This window comes from Microtus oregoni, unplaced genomic scaffold, assembly GCF_018167655.1.
Source record: "Microtus oregoni isolate MIOR12 unplaced genomic scaffold, Mior012 000009F_ref0000495, whole genome shotgun sequence".
NCBI lineage: Eukaryota > Metazoa > Chordata > Mammalia > Rodentia > Cricetidae > Microtus > Microtus oregoni.
Genome location: NW_024543068.1, coordinates 35944491 through 35965322, shown reverse-complemented (window position 1 = coordinate 35965322; position 20832 = coordinate 35944491). Strand labels below are relative to the sequence as shown.

Here is a 20832-nt window from a genome sequence, read left to right as displayed (position 1 = left end):
TCTCTTGAGACTAGAGTTACGGTGGTGAACTGTCAAGTGGAGATGGAAATCAAACCAGGGTTCTCTGTAAGAGCGGCTAGCGCTTTTAATCACCAAGACATCTTTCTGGCAACCAGACAAGCTAGTTGATTCAGAAGGTCTAAAATAGATTCCAGTGGTATCTTCTATATGCAAATTTTGACCTCATGCTCTTGAAGTATTTACAAGTGAACTCTAAAATGTATTAAAATGTTAATATTTCAGTTTTGTAACTTAGAAAACCGACTTTAAGTTAAGTAACTTTTCTTAAACTCAGAATCTAGTAATAGCAACCAGTGATACAAATTCAGAGCAGGCTGTGGCTCTCACTCTCTTAACTAAGACTTTCAGGTTAGACAATCAGGAAAATGCCTGTAATTTCAGAATGTAGAGATTCAAGGCAAAAGGATCATGAGTTCAAGGCTGGTGTGGTCTCCAAAGGAAGTTCTGATCAGGTAGAGTTACATGACATGACACTACCTATCTCACGGATCAATAAAACAAAAGGAAAACCAAAACAGAAAGCACCTTTGGTGTCCCCACCTCCCACCACCCTCCCTGAGATTCCATGAACTCTTAGAATCTTTTCTCATGTTCAGCTGCTGGATGGAGCTCAAGTGCATCTATGCACTCAGTGAGTCCATGAGTCAGACAAGGTGCAATGAACAGTAGGCAGTTCTTCAAGCATCGCTAAATATTTTAATAAGCCTAGCAATATTTATATTTATATCACAGAATACATACAGGATCTCTGTACAGTCTCTTTAGACATACGTGCCAGGAAATAGAGAAGGACAAATGAGCAGAAAGTTAAATTTTGTTTATTTCCCTTTTCAGTTAGCTGATACTTTAGTCAAACAAGAATTGACCCTTGTTTGATGTGTCTCTTCTGAACAAAATATTCACTACAAATAACTTAGAAGAACTCACTCCTTGGTACTTAGTGCAGAGGAGACATCCGTGAAGCTTTGCCACGTCAGTCAGTGGAGAAATATAAGGAAAAGCGATTTCTTCCTGGCAGATTCACTCTTTGAGCTCAGATAGCTCTCTTTAAAAACAACGAGAAGGCTCTCAACAAACTTCAAACTTCCCTATTTCCCTCTTCAGTCTTATTGTGATCTTTTTTCCTTGTGGTTTCTTCATTTGAAAAATTTGTGACTTATTCACTTACTAAATGCCTGTTATGCGAAGGCAGGATACTTGTTACTAGGTTTACAGCGGTGAAAAGATTAAATACTTGCCTCCTGCAGTTTAGTCTCTAGTGGGGAAACCAATAACATTATAAAAAGTATTTAAATTCCAAACAGTACTCTCCACTTTGTCTCATATGAATGTGATATTTGGGGAAAGTATTTAGTGTGTTTATGTGGGGGGGGTAGGGAGGGAGGCAGTGGTGAGTCCCTTCCTTCCAAACTGTGCAATGCACAGGAACATACATGGGTGGCAAAGGGATGATGGCATGTGAACTACAAGCACGGTGAGTACTTATTTAAAAACAGCACTAGTCATAATAATATGGTTAAAAGGACTCTTCAAATCGAGCATGGACTCATGGCCATTCCAGAATCGATTTTGAGATCCCACTATGAGTAGAAGCATATTTGTCTCAGGGCAATGGAGTAAGCGAGGCTCTAAAGAATGGCACCATGGCTCTAAGTGATTGTTTTACTTGTAGGCTTTGCGAGATTATGGAATCGTGCTGCTTCTTGACTCGGGAGAAGGGATAGCATTAAATACCTATATTAACCGTGGACTCATCTACACCCAACTAAAGCAGTACGGCTTTGCACTAGAGGTGAGCCTTCTTGTGGATATGGGGAAATGACCTACTTGGTTTCACACATCCTCAAAAATCTGGTATTTAGTGCTACAGCATAGCAGTATTAATGAACGAGTATTAGTAAAAATTTACTGAAATATGTGGAATAACTAATAGAGCTTTTAATAAAACCTAAGCACTTTCCCCTTCATTTTAAATACAGCTGAATGGTTAATGTGTTAATATTTTTAAATTAAGGATATCATCTCCCAAAAGAAGTACATGGAAAATTCAATTGTTTGATGAAATTGTTTGTACATTTTTAAATCTGTTCTCCAATGTTCTTTCTCACTCACAGTTTTTCTTCAGTTGAAATTTATCAAAATAAATCTGTTTCAAACAGGGTGGGACATAGTTGTGTAGAATGGGCTACTAGCCTTTCAAGTCTTTAAGAACAGGCCTTCGGGTCTGAAACTTATGGAAGCATATTGGAAAGAAACAGGCAATTTTTATTGCATTATAGAATAAACATAATTTGTAAGTCTCATTTTTAGCATTTATTATGACTTGTCAGTAATTAAAATTTAGAAACAAGGCAAAGGTGGAATATGCACTGACAGTTATGTGATGGCCATTTCATGTATTTGTTGCCTCTATATAACCTTATATGATGAAATATTTCCTTGCTACATTCCAGCTTTGACAGTGGTGCAAAATTTATACTTTTAGCTTAGAGATAAGGACATGAATATTCGAAAGAGTTTAAATAAGATCTTCGAAGTAATAAATACTAAAGCAGGATCTGAACTCAGATCCAAGTAGATTATAAATGCCATGGTCTTTCAGGCAAGGCAATTTTAATGTTTGGGGAGTCAAGAGAGAATTACTCTTAACTCTCCTCTTCATCCACCCACATTGAACCCATTAGCAAGTCTAGTTTATTCTGTCACTGAAATAAATTTTGAACTTTATCAGCTCCAATTGCTGTTTGCTTCTGAACCAGGAAATCCTGGGTGAGATTTGAATCAGATCTCAGAGCAGAATTTTGTGTCTCCTGGGCTGCTGAAACAGCTTCCTCTTGGCCATGGTGCCTCACACTGATCCTTGCATGTACATTTTCCGTACGGCAGCCAAACAGACAACTTGAAAGCATAAAGTAGGTGAAGTGATTCCTCCACTCCAAACCTGCAGTGACTCATCCTTCCCGATAAAACCTGAATTCCTGACCATTAAACCCAAGTCCTACTTGATGTGACTGATGCTCACTTCCGGAAGACTCTATGGTCAGTCTTTTTTTCCTACACTGGAACCATTCTACTTTGGCCTTTTGCTAATCTCTGGTAAGGCCCAGTTGCCTTCCTGCTCTGGGATGATGCATAAGCTGTTGTTCCTATACACATGACATAGTTGTTGCTCTAGGTCCTTCTTTAATCCAAATTTCTGATTGAATGTCATCTTTCAATCAAAAATAAAGTGAATGTTGAAATAGGGTATTAAAAATATTAAAAGACCTCAAAATAAATTTGGAAATGGGATAAAGAAACACATACTGAAGAGACCAGTAGAAAACAGGCAATAAAATATTAGACTCAAATTCAATAATGTCAATAGTTATATTAAATAGAAATGGTCAAAAGATACAAAATAAAATAATGGAATGTCAGATGGGAGTTTTGAAAAATATTTAGTATATTCTGAGTGTGTGAAATACACTTCAAGGATAATGAAATGGATAGAGATGCACAATAAAATATAAAGAAGCCATATAGTGATCTTTTGTATAAAAGAAACAAGTCACTAAGAACTTGCTAGCTGTCTTCAACTCTTTAAAGATCCCAAAAGGATATAATAGTACCTAAGTAAAGAGGAAGTGCATTGTAAGCAGCTTCCAAAGTTTTAGAATTAACAGAGACATTTTGCCACCTGGACAGTCACCCAAAATTCTTCTGTAGTGTTGGGGGCATCCATTTTCAGCCTACAGGCAACTTTTTCATGAAGCAGGAAGTTTTAATATCTGTTGTAGTAGCTGCTCATGCATAGTCAGCTAGGGTTCCTGGACAAGGGAGCCTCAAGGCCAAACAAAAGTCAAATAAAAAACAGAAGACAGGATAGAATTAGGAGGTCTGTCTGTTCCTGCTGAAGCAGCCAAACAGCCCAGAGTTTATTTCAGAGCTTGCATATATACAAAAGTAGAACAAAGCACTGCACAGCACAGATGGTCAGTTAGTTTCTAACTACAAGACCATTCCTGTCTTGAGTGAGCAGCCTCCTCTCCAACATGTGCTTGCTGCTCCGAGGCAGCCTCACTTTCTATCTTATGTTTATGAGGTTTGTCGTCAGCAATATACTGTCTACTAGATACAGTGTTCTTTTCTCACAGGCTAAACAAGAAGATTCTCATAGTCCTCAAGGTTATAGGAAAAGTGGAGCAGGCAAGCTTGAACTCAAGTTAGAAATGACCAGATGGAAACAGTCATACGTGGGCTCCCACAATCTGTTCTGCCTATATTGGCAGTTTGTCAGTTGCTTTCTTCTGTGTCCTACAGAATGTCTTGCAGACTCTTTCATGAAACAGGAACCCCGAAGGACTATGCCACCCTTTGGCAAGTTCAGCAATCATTTCTATGAACACATCCAGTTCACACAGTATATCATCAGGCAGTTCAGGCAAAAATAGCTTCCCTCCCAAATGGCTAGCAAACTCCATAAGGAGACTCTTCAATGCCCATCCTCTCCTGAATTAATTGGTGCTGCGAAGGGAAGACATATCTCACCTCTGAAAAATGCCCAAGTTCTCAAAGCATTTCAAATGCCATATTCTGCAGGGACTTTGGGACTTTGCAGCCTCAAAGTCCCAAAGATCATCCAACTGAAATATATCTCCATATATCTGGAAAACCCAACCAGCATGACCATCATCTTGACCATTACAGATGACTATCTATTAATCTGTATTTCTTAATTATACATTTTTAAATGAACTGTAAAAACATACACAACACGTTAAACAACAGCAGAAATATATATACCTTAAATCTGTGTCAATAGACCAAAATTCACACCAATACAAAGCATTCATTTCTGTGTTATATCCCCCTCTTCCTTCCCTTTGGAAATTGACTGTGACCATTAGCCACATAAAATCAAACCCCATAAATGAAAACAAACATCTGTAAACAATCATTTGGGAAATTTGGGCATAGTTTTCTTCAAAGTGCTTACTGCTTTTTGTTGGGTAAAATTTTTGGGGGGTTCATGGGTTCAAGACCCCCTTTCTGGGGGTCTTGTTCCTTAAAACCTCATTAGCCTGGAAAGAATACACAGGTTCTAAACTTCTGTGGAACAAAAGCAGAACCTCTTTTCCAAAGAAACATATTCTTAGACCCAAATTTTGAAGTCAAGATACCCTTATGTTGGTTTAATTTAGCAGCCTCCAGAATCAAATGTCTCTCTGCAGTTAAAAAATTCAAAGAAAACACAATAATGTACATAATCCAGACTCTCTGTGTATATTCCATCTTTATGTGGCTTATTTTTCTTTACTCCTTTAATCTATGACTGTCTGTACTCTGTCTCTTTAAAGACTTTGTTTTATTTTTAAAGCTATTTGCTTCTTTTTATAACTGTCTTTATTCTTTTCTTCTCTCTCTCCCAAACCTATGTACATTTTTAAAGCACATTGTGACCCATTAAGAGGCTTATTTTTGTCTGAATCTGTCTTATTGTGTATCTGAAATCCTTTTCTGACCAGGTGCACTTTTTTTTTAATTGCAAAGCAGGCATGACTAGGACCAATTCCGTGGGCCTGCCTGTTTGTTCCATCCAATCCAACATGGTAGGGTCATGTTCACTGCTTCTTGAGCCATGCTTACTACCCTGGTTCCAGGGACACAGTGGGTCTATGTCACCATTAAGTAATTTGTAACACACTGCTCACAAACTCCATTTAACTGTAGGACTTCCCGAAAGAGCAAGAGTTTGTTATGCCAGTATGAACCAGGAAGCCGGATCTTAAAGAAGTTGTGCAATTCTTTTCCCACAAGCACTGAGTCAGGAAGACTTCTCTTAAAGGCTATGCCTCTTCTTGCTGCTAGCAAACAGAGTCTATCTGGAAAAAAATGTGGCTACCAAGAAGCTATGCTTCTTTTGTACTAGGATTCCTTCCCAAGTGCTCTCAGTTTTTATGTGGATGTAGTTGCCTCACGTTGGTGTTCCACGTTGGTGTTTTGTAAAGGGAGACTTCTCTTTCATTCCTGGCTTCCCAGACTGAATTATCACACTGAAACTATATTAATTACAACACTGTTGGCCAATGACTCTAGCATATTTCTAGCTAGTTCTTAAACTAACCCATTTCTATTAATAAGTGTATCAGCAGGCATCTGTCTCCTTTGGCAACTACATGTTTTCTTGACTCCGCCTACTTTCTCTCTATGTATCTTTTCCAATCTGACTATATTCTGCCTGGCCATAAGCCAAAGCAACTTTATTCATTAACCAATAAAAGCAACACATATATAGAAGGATAACCCACTTCACCATTTTCTCTCATTGGGACCCCAAGCTTTCAATTTGACCTTACTCCCCAATCTTTTACCCCTAGAAGTAACGGAAAATCCATTCTACTTCTTGAGACAAGCAGACTCTCCCTCTAATAACAACCAGAGAAAATCTGTGTGACAAGAAGGGGCTAAAAACAATTAGTTAAGGTGGTGTCTCTCTAGTTGGGCAGTTTTGGATGCTCACTTTGGAAGGCTTTTCTCCTCATCATAGCAATCAGTAAAACAGTCATATACAGTCGCTACATATGCATATTCTATATCAGTATGAAGATGATGCTTGCTTTATAGGTATTATATGACTACAAGTTCAAATTTGGTTCTTATTTTCTTTCATGCTGAAATATTTCTGTAAGAGGAGATTGCAAGCCATAGACAATATTTTTCATGTTCTGGTCCATTTTGGCAGGCTCTCTTGCTCTGTGACACAGCCTGTTCCCCAGGGACATTCAAATTCATTCCTGCCTACTTTCCAAATTTCGCATCCTAGGGTTAGAGTTTCTGTTTCTCCACTTCAGGAGGGTTTCTGGATCCTTAAACAGGAATCATACACCTCCTTCCAGAAGTGTGGGTTCCAGAAGTAGATTCAGACTTGACCAGTCCATGTACAGCGCTCCCTTCTTACCGCTTACAAGCCTGGCACCCAGTTGTCCAACTGCGTCATGTCATCCCAAAGGTTCTTTCCAGGGGAATTTCCTTTTCTGTCTGAGAAGGGACGTTTCCGGTGGCATAGACAATAAGAGGAAGTAAATGAGATACTTTATTACATACCCCAGGGCAGCACCACAGGAAAAGTCCCTGTTCTTAAGGCAGATGCAAGGAACACAAACTGGGAATGTTAATAACGATTGGCACTCCTTGCTCCATCCATTCTCATTCAACGAGATTCTACGAAGAAAACAAAGTTTTAGCAAGATGTCTATTTTAATGCTTTAGGTGATGCATACTTATGTGTAGTTAGTGAGTTTTAAGAAAAATCCATGACAAATTAACAAAATTTTCTGAAACTGTTTCAGGATTTTAAACAAGCTGCGCTTATAAGCGAGACTAGCGTGAGCCTTTTTCAAGCAACCGCCATGTGCCACCACAGGTATGGAGTGCCGTCGTTGTCAAAGGGGAAGCAAACAGCGGGAATCATCAGATGTATCCAGTTAGAGCCCCATACAGAAGATAGAAGGGAGGGGTGGAGGCAAGTGAATGGGGCTGGGCATATCAAGCATTCTTCCATAGATACGAGGACCCCATCAGTAGCAACCTTGGACCTTCTAAGAGACTGACTTTAACCAAATCAGCAATTAAATATTTATATCATGCACTGAAGATGTCTGTTTAATTCAAGCTTATACACAAAAATGTTGATTAAATGTATGCATAGCTGGAACTATCTAGATATAAAATAATTTGTTCAGAAAGTCCATTTCCTAGGAAAGAGGATGACTTTAAAATATTCTTAAGAAAAAATTTGCACCAATAAGAGATATTTATATATATAAAACTACTAAAAAAATCCAAGAAACTGTCTAGAAAATGCATTAAAAACCTACAAATATATAATATTTAAGAGTAACTTTCTGAGATTTCTATAGAATCACATTATAGACAAGGACAGTTAGAAATAGCAGCAGTGACACACAACCTTCAGAACAACTGCACAGATTTTAATATGGACACAGTGTTATTGTTTAGTAGTAGTTTATACTATTACTTTTGGTAAGAGAAAGAATAGCAGTTAGTTGAAGGAGTAAATTGTGATAATTCGAGAAGTCTTGTCTCAAAAAAATAAACAATGACAAAAAATCACAATGATTCGTAAATTATAGAGGTATGTCTGTACAAATACAGAGTTTAAATGGCTAGAAGAGAGTTTGAATTAGTTGGGAAACTGGCATTCTAATTTTTCTTTTTAGGAAGTAGATATACAGCTACATTTCCCCCCATGAGAAGTAAAGCTTTTTATTGTAGGAAAAAAGTAATACTGTAGTTGTAAATTCTGTAGATGCCTTCGGGCTAAAACCTGGTCTCAGACCTTTCATTATCCACAGTCATACCTTTGTCTATTGTGATGCATTGATCTTTGTGCATCCATCTCTTTAAGAATGTGTCATTCTTAAGAAGAAATGGAATGGTGACTGATGTGTTTACTTTGGTGGATGTGTGTAGACCAAAATGCCTGAGATCATGGCATCTGTCAACATTTGAAACATCCCTCAACTTCTCTAGGCCTCGTTTCTATTTACCAGCTATTAGAATTGGTCAGTGTCTGCCAGTGTTGAACTCACATCTTTATGAAATATGATCTTGGGGTACAACAGCCAGGATCCCTAAAGCTGATACTGCTCTGTAGTTCCAGCAGCTCTCTGGGGTCTCCACTCTTCTCTAATAAAAGTGGAATTTAAATCAACCACAAAGCTCCGGCAGCTCAGTTTTCAATTCCGTGTGTATTGGGTTTTTACACTTTTACTGAACTTTAACAACAGGGAATATTTAGTGATTATGTATTCTTTAGGAAAATTATTTTGGCAACATACTTACACTATGGAAGAATGACTTGCGACTATCGAACTTACTTCTGACATTTTTGGGGTAGGAAAAAGATTTTTTTTAACTTTGGAAATTTTATAAAAATAATTAACCTTTAAAATCTAGGGCTTTGGTCTTCGATTGTAGGGTGCTGACTTTTGAAGCATCCTTTGTGTGTTTCTAGCTCTCACTCTTGTGGCTTCCAAGAGACAACATTCCTTAGGCTGAATATACAACTTATTGACCAATTTATTCACGAACAGTGTTATGCTAATGTGAACTTTTAGATCTCAATGAGAAAGTCATCTTTGTATTTTAAAAAATAGTATCTTGTTTTTTAAGATACCACAACACATTTGTTATACTTTTTTGATATTTTCATAAGCTATTTTTAAGTCTTTAACTCTGCAAACCACATTCTCCAGTGTTTGGGGGTATTAGTGATTTGTTAGAACAACTCAGAAGGACGTTTCTGGCCACATCTGTGATTACTGTAAACTCAGTCAGTCTGTGTCCATGACTCAGAGCGGACACTGTAAACTGGAGCTCCCCAAGAGTGATCGCGTGACTCTGAGATTCACCTTAAAACATTTATTTTCAGGAAAACTTTTAATGTACTTTGTATACGCGACAGCCAATATTCAATGAAAACCCACCTGAAGCAATGTAGATATTCTGCCAGATCTTCTCGCTGGATAACTGCCATGCTAGGTAGGATCCAGTGGCAGACCTGTCTCCAGGGAAATGAAAGTGTTCTTCCTACAGGGCATCCTGTTAATTTCCTCCTTGTCTATTGGTGTAGGAGGCAGGGAGACCCTGTCTTCAGCTCTGCCACCTGGCGTGACTGTGGCTTTTAGTCAGGGATAATTTTAAGGCGCTTGTCAGGTGACGTTAGAAAGTCCACTTCTTCTCTTAGATTGTTTACTCTGCTGAATGGACTAAGTGCACATCAGTTACCATTGGTAAAGGGTAGAGACAAACTCCCTTCACCATATGTAACTTGTATTACAGAGTAGTGGGCTTTGATTCACTGTCTGATTTACTGCTTATGTCTTTGTAATAATAAGCTATACAAAAGAAAACATTGTTTTATTATAACCCCTGTAGCAAAGTTTTAAATTCCCTGATGGGTGAGAAGAGCAGTGGGTATGATGCAAGCCAAATGCTCAATAACTTATAGCGAATATATAACAATTGCCTGGAAAAATAGAGAAGACACAGACCATGTAGACACATGTTATAAGTAAATACTTTACCTATTGGGGGAAATATTGACTATAAGAAAACCTATCAACAAATGCATTTTGCACAGAACTCCTGTGCCATCTTTATTCTTGGTAAACAGGGTTAGTCCCTACCAGAACTACTGATGTAATTCACCAAGATGCCACCTGGAGAGGCACTGTGACCTTACAGCTGAATGGTCTAGCCTACCTTAACTAGTGGCAGTTACTGAGAGAGCAATGCACTTTCACTGTAAACTGCCTGAGAGATGATCCGGTGATTTCTGAGCAACCACACACGGAATAAACCCAAAAGTTAATACCTGACCCACGAAAGCCATTGTTAACCCTTGCCACATGTTCTTACTACTTCAGTGTTGATCCAAATGTGATCTTGTAGATGGCACTCAACGTACACCTTTGGATGGTGTTTGGTCAAAGCAAAAACAAACAAACAACAACAATACAAACCACAAATACAGAAGCATGAGGAATTTTTCTCTAAGATTTATAATTTTTATTTATACTTATGTGTGTGTGTGTGCCCATACAAGTTTATGTGCACCACATGTGTGCAGGGTGCCCAAGGAGTCCAGAGAGTATCAGATCTCTGGAACATTATGGACAAGCTGTGAAAAAATACTTGCTAAACAATATGCGAGGCTGTTGTTTTCATTGATGTCCTCAGTGAAATGGGGTGTGCCTTAAAAAGAAAAGAAATACTAAATACATATCAACTTATATTTTATGTATGCTATGAGTCAGTCAATTATGGGATAAATTCTATAGGAGGCATTATTAAACAAGCTTGTTTTTATGCGAGAATCATGAAGTATACTTATATAAAGTATTATAGTTATGGCATCTCTAGGTGATATAAGCTTCTATGATTATCATTGTACATATGGTCCTCTGTAGGTTGAAGCAATTAGATGGATTGAGACTGTAATGTAAATAGCATATGTGGTCAATATTAGTGCATGTTTTCTGTGTTGGTAACTTATCATTGTTAAAACAAAGTTTAGAACTGCCGTTTAGACTTCTATATTTTTGAAAAAAATAGAATTCTAGAATAACATTCCACATTGTGCTGTGAAAATGGGTTTTAATTTTTATATTTATTTATTTATTTTGTGTGATCATACAAACATGCGGATATTAGATAGCTATGTCTTTCTACCATGCGGGTTATTGAGATCAAACTCAGGTCATCAGGTTTGGCAGCAAGTGTCTTTACCCATTGAGCCATCTTTTGGTCCTTGAAAATGATTTTTATTTCTTGTCTTCTCCTCACCAAAATCTCCAGAGATTCTTCTAGACTTCCTTAGATCATATAGACTTAGGTATTTCTTATGATTGATGATTTAAAAAAAGGCTTTCTATAATAGTTTAATACAAATCCTTTTGATAAAGTCATGTGCAGAAAACATCGACTAGGTTACTAGCAGACATCATTTTACCAGAAGGCATCACGTTTTCTTCCTTTCTTTCCCCCGCAGAATTAAAGAGTTTGAAGGTGCTGTTGACTTCTTCACGAGGGCTGTTAAAATTAACACATGTTTTCTGGATGCTTATATTGGACGGGGGAATTCTTACATGGAGTATGGACGAGATGAGGCCCTTAAACAAGCACAGAAGGACTTCCTGAAAGCACTGCATATTGACCCATCATGTTTAAAGGCGAGGATTAGTCTATGCTATAATTTGCAGGTAAAATATAACAGCATTTTCAGCGTCGAGAACATTATTTGGAGAAAGAGATATTTGGCTTTTTGTTGGTGATGTGACCAGATGTTCTTTCTCAGGCTATGGACATTTAGTTTCCCTTTACTGCAGTATGGAGGGTAGCAGTCGGGAGCAAGGACTCAACTGAATACAGAGAATGTACTTAGAGGAACCTGAGCGGAGCTGAGACTTACACAAAATGCTGCAAGAAATGGGACTGGTTGTTATCATGACAAATGCCCAGGAACATGTTAGAGAAAAATGATCGCCTTCCTACAGTTAAACCTAAAATTCTCATTCTAATCACAATACAAGCAATTCACAGTCCATTTAAGGAATGGATTGGATGACTTTAAAAATAGGGCTGACTGGCAGCCAAGGCAATATGCTCACACAATTCACAGCTGAGCACCCATGACATGGATGAGGAGTGAGTGGCTCTCGGCCTCCAGAGACAGTCTTCTAAAGAACGTAGTTTCTTTTGGATAGGTGAACTCATTTGGAGAGAGAGGCACTGTTCTGTGCATGGGGTAATGATTTGATCGTAATTGTGATAAATGTAACAAAAACAAAATAAAAAACAATCCCTAAAGAGGTTTTAGTACAAAATAAGCCCAACTAAGGGGTAAGAGAAGTTACTGATAAATTAACATTTATGTTGAGGTGTAAAAGATTAGTAGTTGGTAGGGAAGGGATTAGGGCCAGGATTTAGTCTTGAGACAAGGGGAACAACCCTTGAGGACAGAGAGGCAGAAGCTTCACATGAGGGGAATGTGGTGGGTAGAAGGATATTTGTGATGATTGTAGAGAATTAAATAGGAGCTGGAATAAAAGCTTTGAAGTCTAGTTAAAATAGGAATATCACCGATCAGAGTCATGCCATCAAATGTGTATTTTATGAAAATTCCACTGGGTAAGTAACCAAAAAGGGCATTGAAAAGCACATTGGTATGGAAGAGTGAATCAGGAAAGGGAAAAGCTTATGGAGGAGTGTTAGGGCCAACCAAGTGCTGCCCAGAGAAAGAGTGACAGCCTGTTCTACAGATACAGGTAGAGCCTTTACTGTTTGCCTAAAACTGGGGCTGACATTGAGCACAGCAGACGTCAAAACAACTGATAACTTAAATCCTATCATAGGTGGTTTGCGGCATAATATTCTGATGGTACAACCTCAGTTTGCCTACTTTTGCTTATTAGATACACTTGTGATAACTTGCAGATTTCCAGGCACTTGACTCAGAGAGTTTGCACATTGGAAATTGGGATCTAGTCCTCTGTGTAGTTATATTTCTTTATAGCTTTATGTGAGATTCACTGTGCCCAGGTTGGTTAGAATGTGCCAGTCTCTGAGACTCTGGCAGGTTGAGTATTTGAGCCTGTGAGAGAAAGAACAGAAGTTGGACCATCGTGAATTAATTAACTCCCTGCCTTCCTGTGGGAAGGTGTTTAGTTGCCAGCTGGCCTGCTCTGCAAAACACTCTGACATCTTTCTAGAACCAGTGCCTCTCTCCTGACCTTTTTTTTTTTTTCTTTTCTCCAGTTGGCACTAAGGTTGTTAGAAGCAGATGCTTGGTAGACTTACATGCATCTTCTGTAGAGTTTAAAAAGTGTTCCTAAAATTCAACAATTTATTTTCACGATTACTATTATTTATGTAACACATACTAATTTTGTTTTTGCTTTATGTGTATATTATAGATATCTGAAAATATCTATTATCTATCTATCTATCTATCTATCTATCTATCTATCATCTATCTATCTACAAATATAGACAGACAGACAGACACACACACACCATGCACACACACTTACTTGAGACAAGGTCTCACTGTGCTGACCAGGCTGGTCTCAAACCCACAGATATGTGTTTACTGCCTCCTGTGTGCTGGGTTCAAGGATGTATGCCATCACTTTCGACTGTTGTGGATGCCAATGTAAGTTTTTTGATACCCAACAGAAGTATGGGTGTTACATAGTAGCTATGACTTTAACTTGTCTAAGGTTGGTATAGTAGATGACTATAAAATTAAATTTATTTGAACATAATTTGGTCATAAATATTTAAAGGCAAATATTTCATTAAGGATGCTCGTTTTGTGGCCTGCGGTCTTATTTTTATTTAAAATATTTCAGCTTTAGTACCATATAATATGTACATCACCAAAAATTATAATGAGTGAGATCAGAAACATTTGCCATGTTATAGACTGTTTCTCGCTTCATGAAATTGAATAACTATTTTAGGCCCAAGGAAAATTCCAGAAAGCTTGGAATCACTTTACAATTGCCATAGAAGCTGAACCAAAGAACTATCTAGCCTATGAAGGACGAGCTGTCATTTGTCTTCAAATGAGTAATAATTTCGCTGCAATGCAGGATATTAACGCTGCCATCAAGGTAAAAATCTAGATTGATGATAGTATTATTAGCATATATTCAAACCATCAATGAATAAGGCTAAGTTACTTGTTCTCTGTTACCTATTTCAGGTAGAGAAATAATGTTTTGTTTCCCCAGAGTTCTGCCTAGAGTAAAGAGTTACTATGGTGTGCTTATTTTGCAGTCTAAATGCATTTAAAATTTAAAATCAAAATTATTAATAAGCACTAATTCATTTTAGCAAATACAGCTTGTATGTTTCATAGGACATTAATATTATTTTGCAATATGAAATGAATTCAGAATGGAACAGTGATGTCCCAAGTGTGAAGCAATTGGAGAACAATACAGATGTTCGGCTTCTTCCTATCACGAAGGAACAGCCTTCTCATGCATTGCATTCTCTTCCAGATTTTAGTTTTGTTTCTATAATTTCGAAATATTTAGGGGGTAATATAAGGGGTAAGAAGGGAAGGGACTTAAAGATAATTGCCTCAACGTAGGAGAGTGGAACATGTTAACTGCTCAATTTAATATCTTCTCTCATTTAAGAGATTCAAAGGCAAATGTCCCCCATGTCTACTCCTTGGAAAGAACTTGAGTAAAGCTCTCAGATTCTTTTTTTTTGCAATCATTCAATAAAACATTGACATGAAACCAATCTCTTCCAAGTCCTTTCTGATGATATCTGCTCTAATTGGGTTGTATGTACCCGTACTGTAACAGCCCCTGTTCCCACAAGTGGATTTCATCACCTTCATTTCACAGACATGAAACTGGAGATTCATGCTATTCCCAGATGCCAAATCCTCCTACGATTGTGTTGCAGATCAATACTACAGCAGAATTCTTGACAAATCGTGGTGTGATTCACGAGTTTATGGGTCAACAGCAGAACGCAATGACAGACTATCAGGCAGCAATTTCTCTGGATCCCAAGTACTCGCTGGCTTACTACAATGCTGGGAATATTTACCTTCGTCACCGGCAGTTTTCTCAGGCAATGTGCATTTTCCTTAGCATCTTCTGTTGGCATTAAAGACTTCTTTAATGTTGTCATGCTTTTCACAATTTATGTTCTTCTTTGCCATTTTGTGTCGAATGAATTTACTTATCACTTACTGATTTATACTATGATAATTTGTTGATGCTCTGTCTATTTTCCGAGTGTTGTTTTGTCAGAACACCATATATTTTCGGTTTTTATTTTTAAAAACTGAGTACGATACAAATAATGTGAAATTTATAATCTTAACCACTTTGAAATTCATGGTAAATGTAGGCCATCGTGCATTCTATAATTTTGCACTTGCAATTTGAATTTCCCCTCTTGATTGGGAATATCAGTTGGGAAGATAATCAGGTGAAAGTATTTTTATATTTTCTATGATTTATGTATACATAAAATGTATTTTACTCTGTGTTGTGTTCCCTTTTGAGTATTTTCATTTTTCTGATTTATAGCAAGCTTTATACTTTTATTCTAGAGACAATAAAACTACCTTTATGACCCTTAGTTATTATTTATTTACTTTCTCTACCATGAGCAAAAATTACCATTGTATTTCCTTCTCATTAACATAGTAGCTCGGATCTACAATCTTCAACTTTGTTTTTGCTTCTTTCTTTTTTTTTTGAGACAGTCTTCCTGCATAGCCCAGATTAGTGTCTACTTTGTGATCATCCTGATTCTCCCTTCAGAGAGAACAGTGCTGGGATGATTATAGGTGCATGTGACCACGCAGCCTACAATCTTTAAAAAGGGGGGAAGCCCTTTCCCTCATACCCACTCCAGCTTCCTCCTCAATTTCCCTACTGATTGCCACAGAAATATCTTTTTTTCTGTTTATTTTTATATTATTTTTTATTTTTAAAACAATCTTATTTTACATACCAATCCCTGTTCCCTCCCCTCCCCTCTTCCTGCTCCCCCTACCCTCTCCCTATCCCCATCCCCTATTCACTTCTCAGAGAGGGTGGGGCCTCCCATGGGGAGTCAAAAAAAAGTCTGTTACATCACTTGAGTCTAGACCAAGGCCCTTCCCCATGTATCTAGGCTGAGCAAGGTATCCTCCATAGGGAATGGGCTTCAAAGAGCCAGTCCATGCACTAGGGATAAATCCTGGCTCAATTGCTAGTGGTCCCACAAACTGCCAAAGCCGCACAACTGTCACCCACATCCACAGACCTAGTTTGGTCTTATGCATCTTTCCCATCTGTCAGTCTGGTGTCAGTGAGTTCCTCCTTGCTCGGTTAAGGTCTTTCTGTGGGTGTCCCCATCACGGTCTTTGTCCCTTGGCTCATAATATTACTCCTCCATCTCTATGACTGGACTCAAGAGTTTGGCCCAGTGCTTAGCTATGGATCTCTACATCGGCTTTCAACAGTTACTGGGTAAAGTTCTATGATGACAATTAAGTAGTCATCAATCTGAATACAGAGGAAGGACATTTAAGTACCCTCTCCACTATTGCTTGTTTCTTCAGCTGGGGTCATCATTGTGAATTCCTGGGACTTTCTCTAGTGCCTGGTTTCTTGCTAACCCCATAATGGCTATGTCTTTCAAGCTATCGCTTTCCTTGTTCTCCCTCTCTGTGTTTTATCCAACTCAACCTTCATTATCCTTCATGTTTTCCTCTCCACTCCCCTTTTCCCCTCCCCATTTTCTACCACCCTCCCCCATTGCTTCCAGTTTACCAAGGAGATCTTGTCTACTTCCCATTTCTAGGGGATCCATGTATGTCCCTTTTGGGGTTATCCTTGTTTCCTCTCTTCTCTGGAGTTGTGGACTGTAGGATGGTTATCCTTTGCTTTATGTTTAATACCCACTTGTGAGTGAATACAAACTGTGTTTGTCTTCCTGGGTCTGGGTTACTACTAAGCATTTTTTTTTTTTTGCTCCACCCAAATTTGCCTACAAATTTCAAGATGTCATTGTTTTACCACTGAGTGGTACTGCATTGTATAAACATTTTCTTTATCTGTTCTTCAGTTGAGGGGCATCTAGGTTGTTTCTAGGTCCTGGCTATAATGAATAATGCTACTATGAACATAGCTGAGCAAATATCCTTGTTTTATGAGTGTGCATCTTTTGGGTATATGCCCTAGAGTGGTATTGCTGGTTCTTGAGGCATTAAGTAATTTTCTGATAAACTGCCATACTGATTTCCAAAGTGGCTGTACAAGTTTGAACTCCCACCAGCCATGGATGATTGTTCCCCTTACTCCACATCGTCTCCAGCATAAGCTTTCATCGGTGCTTTTGATCTTAGCCATTCTGACAGGTGTAAGATGGTATCTCAGAGCTGTTTTGATTTCCATTTCTCCAATAGCTAAGGATGTTGAGCAGTTTCTTAAGTGCCTTTTGGCAATTAGAGATTCCTCTGTTGAGAATTCTCTGTTTAGATCTGTACCCCATTTTTAAATTGGATTATTTGATATTTTGAAATGTAGTTTCTTGAGTTCTTTGTATATTTTGGAGTTCATCCCTCTGTCATATGTGGGGTTGGTGACTATTTTTTCCCATCTTATAGGTTGCTGTTTTGTCTTATTGACTGTGTCCTTTGCCTTACAAAAGCTTTTCGGTTTCAGGAGGTCCCATTTATTAATTGTTGATCTCAGTGTCAGTGCTACTGGTGTTATAGTTAGGAAGTGGTCTCCTGTGCCAATGCATTCAAGGCTTCTTTTCGCTGTCTATTCTATGAGGTTCATTGTTGAGGTCCTTGATTCATTTGGACTTGAGTTTTGTGCCGAAGAATCGCTCTCTCTCTTTCTCTCTCTCTCTCTCTCTCTCTCTCTCTCTCTCTCTCTCTCTCTGTGTGTGTGTGTGTGTGTGTATCTCTCTCTTTCTCTTTCTCTCTCTCTCTCTCTCTCTCTGTCTCTCTCTCCCTCTCTCTCTCTCTCTCTCTCTCTCTCTCTCTCTCTCTCTCTCTCTCTGTGTGTGTGTGTGTGTGTGTAAGGATAATGAAGGAGATACCTGATCCCTGATGCTTCTTTTCATTTGGCTTTCAAGCTTCCATGAGGAGAGCAGCCTCATGTCCCCACCATGATGTACTGTGTGGACACAAATTCCTGAAGGGTCAGGAATCAGGGTTTGGGAACCTCATAAACAGTCAGCCCCAAACAGATACTTTCTCTATTTTGACTCTTTTGAATGTTATTTCACATTTACAGAAAACTGACTAGAACATGGCCAAAAATGACTGCTCTTTGGACTGGAGAGGGAGGGGAAAAGGAAATGGGGAAGGGAGGGGGAATGGAGGAGGGGAGTAGGTGAAAATTTTTAAAAATAATAATAATAAAAAAACCCACTACCAACAACAACAACAAATGGTGGCAACTTTTATTTTACTTCTCATTTTTCTTACAATTCCTTCTGTATTTGGGATGAAATGCTCTCTCTGCTTTCTTAGAAAACTGTTGGGCTTAATATTAAATTAAAGTAAGAGGACTTCAGGTTTCATGATATCTGTTAATTAAAATATATTAAAATGCTCATTATCCTTACATTTTATAGGCCAGTGACTACTTTTCAAAGGCTTTGGAATTTAATCCAGAAAATGAGTATGCTCTCATGAATCGAGCTGTTACGAACACAATATTAAAGAAATATGAAGAAGCAGAAAAAGATTTTTCATGTGCAGTTGATCTCTGTCCCCACTGGGCTGCATTGTATTTTAACAGAGCCAATTTCCATTTCTGCTTAAAGCAATATGAACTAGCTGAACAAGACCTTACCATAGGTAGGTATGTTTTGTAACCATGTTGACGCTGACAAGATGGTAGCAATTAGTGTGCCTGTTTTCAAACTCCAAAAGAAGAACAGCATCAAGCCTTTTTGTTTATATAGAATTGACGTTCCTAATGTGAGCAATACAGATTCCTTTGTGTAAGATCTGAAGACATTGGTAAGCTAAATTTAGAATTATTAGGAAACCACATGCAAACAATGCTAGTCTTCCAGAGAAAGGCAATCTACTGTGATTTCCTGCATTTGTCTTCTTAGAAATATCAGGTGTTTCTAATTTAACTGCATCGTTACAGTTAAAGAAAAACACTTAAAATGAGCATGAAAAGAGATTTCTGCCAACATATCTAGACTTTTCGTCTTCTTCTGCAGGCCTGTCTTTGAAGCCCGATGACGCTGCAATGTATAATTTCAGATCACAAGTTCGTGGCAAAATAGGACTGACAGAGGAAGCTATGAGCGACTATAACAGAGCCCTCGATCTGGAAGAATGTCCCCCAGCTATGTGATTACACAGCCTTTTGTGTTTTCTGTACTAGGTTAAGTATATTTTCTTCCTGAAACTGAAATATATTTGTTGTTTAGAAATGCCACCATTGTTATTGTATTTATTATACTCATTAAGTGATTATTCTTTTTAACCACTTAATGTATATTAAGAAACTTTATATTAGCCAGGGTGGTGGTGCCACATGGCTTTAATCCCAGCACTTGGGAGACAGAGGCAGGCGGATCTCAGTGAGTTTGAGGCCAGTCTGGTCTATAAAGCAAGTTCCAGGACAGGCTCCAAAGCAATGGAGAAACCCTGTCTCAAAAAAAAAAAAAAAGAAAGAAAGAAAGAAAGGAAGAAAGAAAGAAAGAAAGAGAAAAAAACTGTTTATATTACACATTAACTGCAAAATTTTTACATGATTTCAGACATGAGCTGTCTATCATGTAGCCTTTTTCACATCAGTGAAGCAAAAAGAAATGACTCCCTGGTTCACCTCGATAGATGATGTTTTTCACAAGATCTTAAAAAGGAATATTAATGCCTAAATTATTTTCTGAAATAGTAGAATGATAGAAAAAAGTCCCCATATTTTCAGTGCCTATTAAACATATTCAACAGTTCCCAGCTTGAAAAGAGTAGTTATTAGGTGATGGGTATTTTAAAAGGCTGATGTCTTGTACATCTCCTCTCTCCCCTTTAAATGCTGTGATGCTAGACTAGAGTCTGCCTGGTCCTGTGCTCTTCCAGCACATAAACATGTTTTTTTTTTCTATGTGCTGTTTGCTTCCAAGAATAGCAGCTACAAGAATCTTGAGCATTCCATTCCTTGAGATAATCCATTCTTTCTCTCATTCATATTTCATAAACATACAAATAAATATGTATAAAAATTTGTGTATAGTTATAATTAATGCTTCATAGCACTCAGTGAACAAAATTGAAACTTTCGATTATCTTTTTTTTTTTCCAGAAAAGGTCACACACAGATTTTGTGGTCCAATAAACCTCTCCGCCAATACAATAATCCAAGTCAAAACAAATTAGAGAAAGCCCAGGTTTAATGGATACTTGTATGCACCCTGGTGGCCTTCCAGTCCCTCAGAGAGGAAATGGAAAAGGAAGACCGGAAAACCACGTGGCTTTATTGGGATGGCCAACCAAACTCTTTGGGTATAGAGGCGCCGGGAGCTGGGGTGATGCTTCCAAACATCATGTGGCCTAGGTTGGCTTTGAGTGCAGAGTCATCCTGCTTCAGTCTCCCAAGTGCTAGGGCTTCCAGTATGGGCCACCATGCCTGCTTACAGTTTCTTTATGGGATGTTTCTGAGGGACCTTAGGATGAAGCAGAGAGTCCTAGATTTACTTCACTTCCAGTGATCAAGGCTTCCTGTTTCCTAATTTCCTCAG

The 20832-nt window shown here is 38.2% G+C and overlaps 1 protein-coding gene across 1 annotated transcript in view; it reads left to right on the top strand.

The window, feature by feature from the left end:
* Nucleotides 1–19442, top strand: part of Ttc6 (tetratricopeptide repeat domain 6) — a 136407-nt gene extending 116965 nt beyond the window's left edge. The window contains exons 25-31 of the mRNA XM_041658498.1: nt 1694–1813; nt 7353–7426; nt 11579–11789; nt 14052–14204; nt 15016–15186; nt 18703–18928; nt 19306–19442. Of these exons, the coding sequence (XP_041514432.1) occupies nt 1694–1813; nt 7353–7426; nt 11579–11789; nt 14052–14204; nt 15016–15186; nt 18703–18928; nt 19306–19442 (1092 nt within the window). The remainder of the gene's footprint in view (nt 1–1693; nt 1814–7352; nt 7427–11578; nt 11790–14051; nt 14205–15015; nt 15187–18702; nt 18929–19305) is intronic.
* The last annotated feature ends 1390 nt before the right edge of the window (nt 19443–20832 follow it).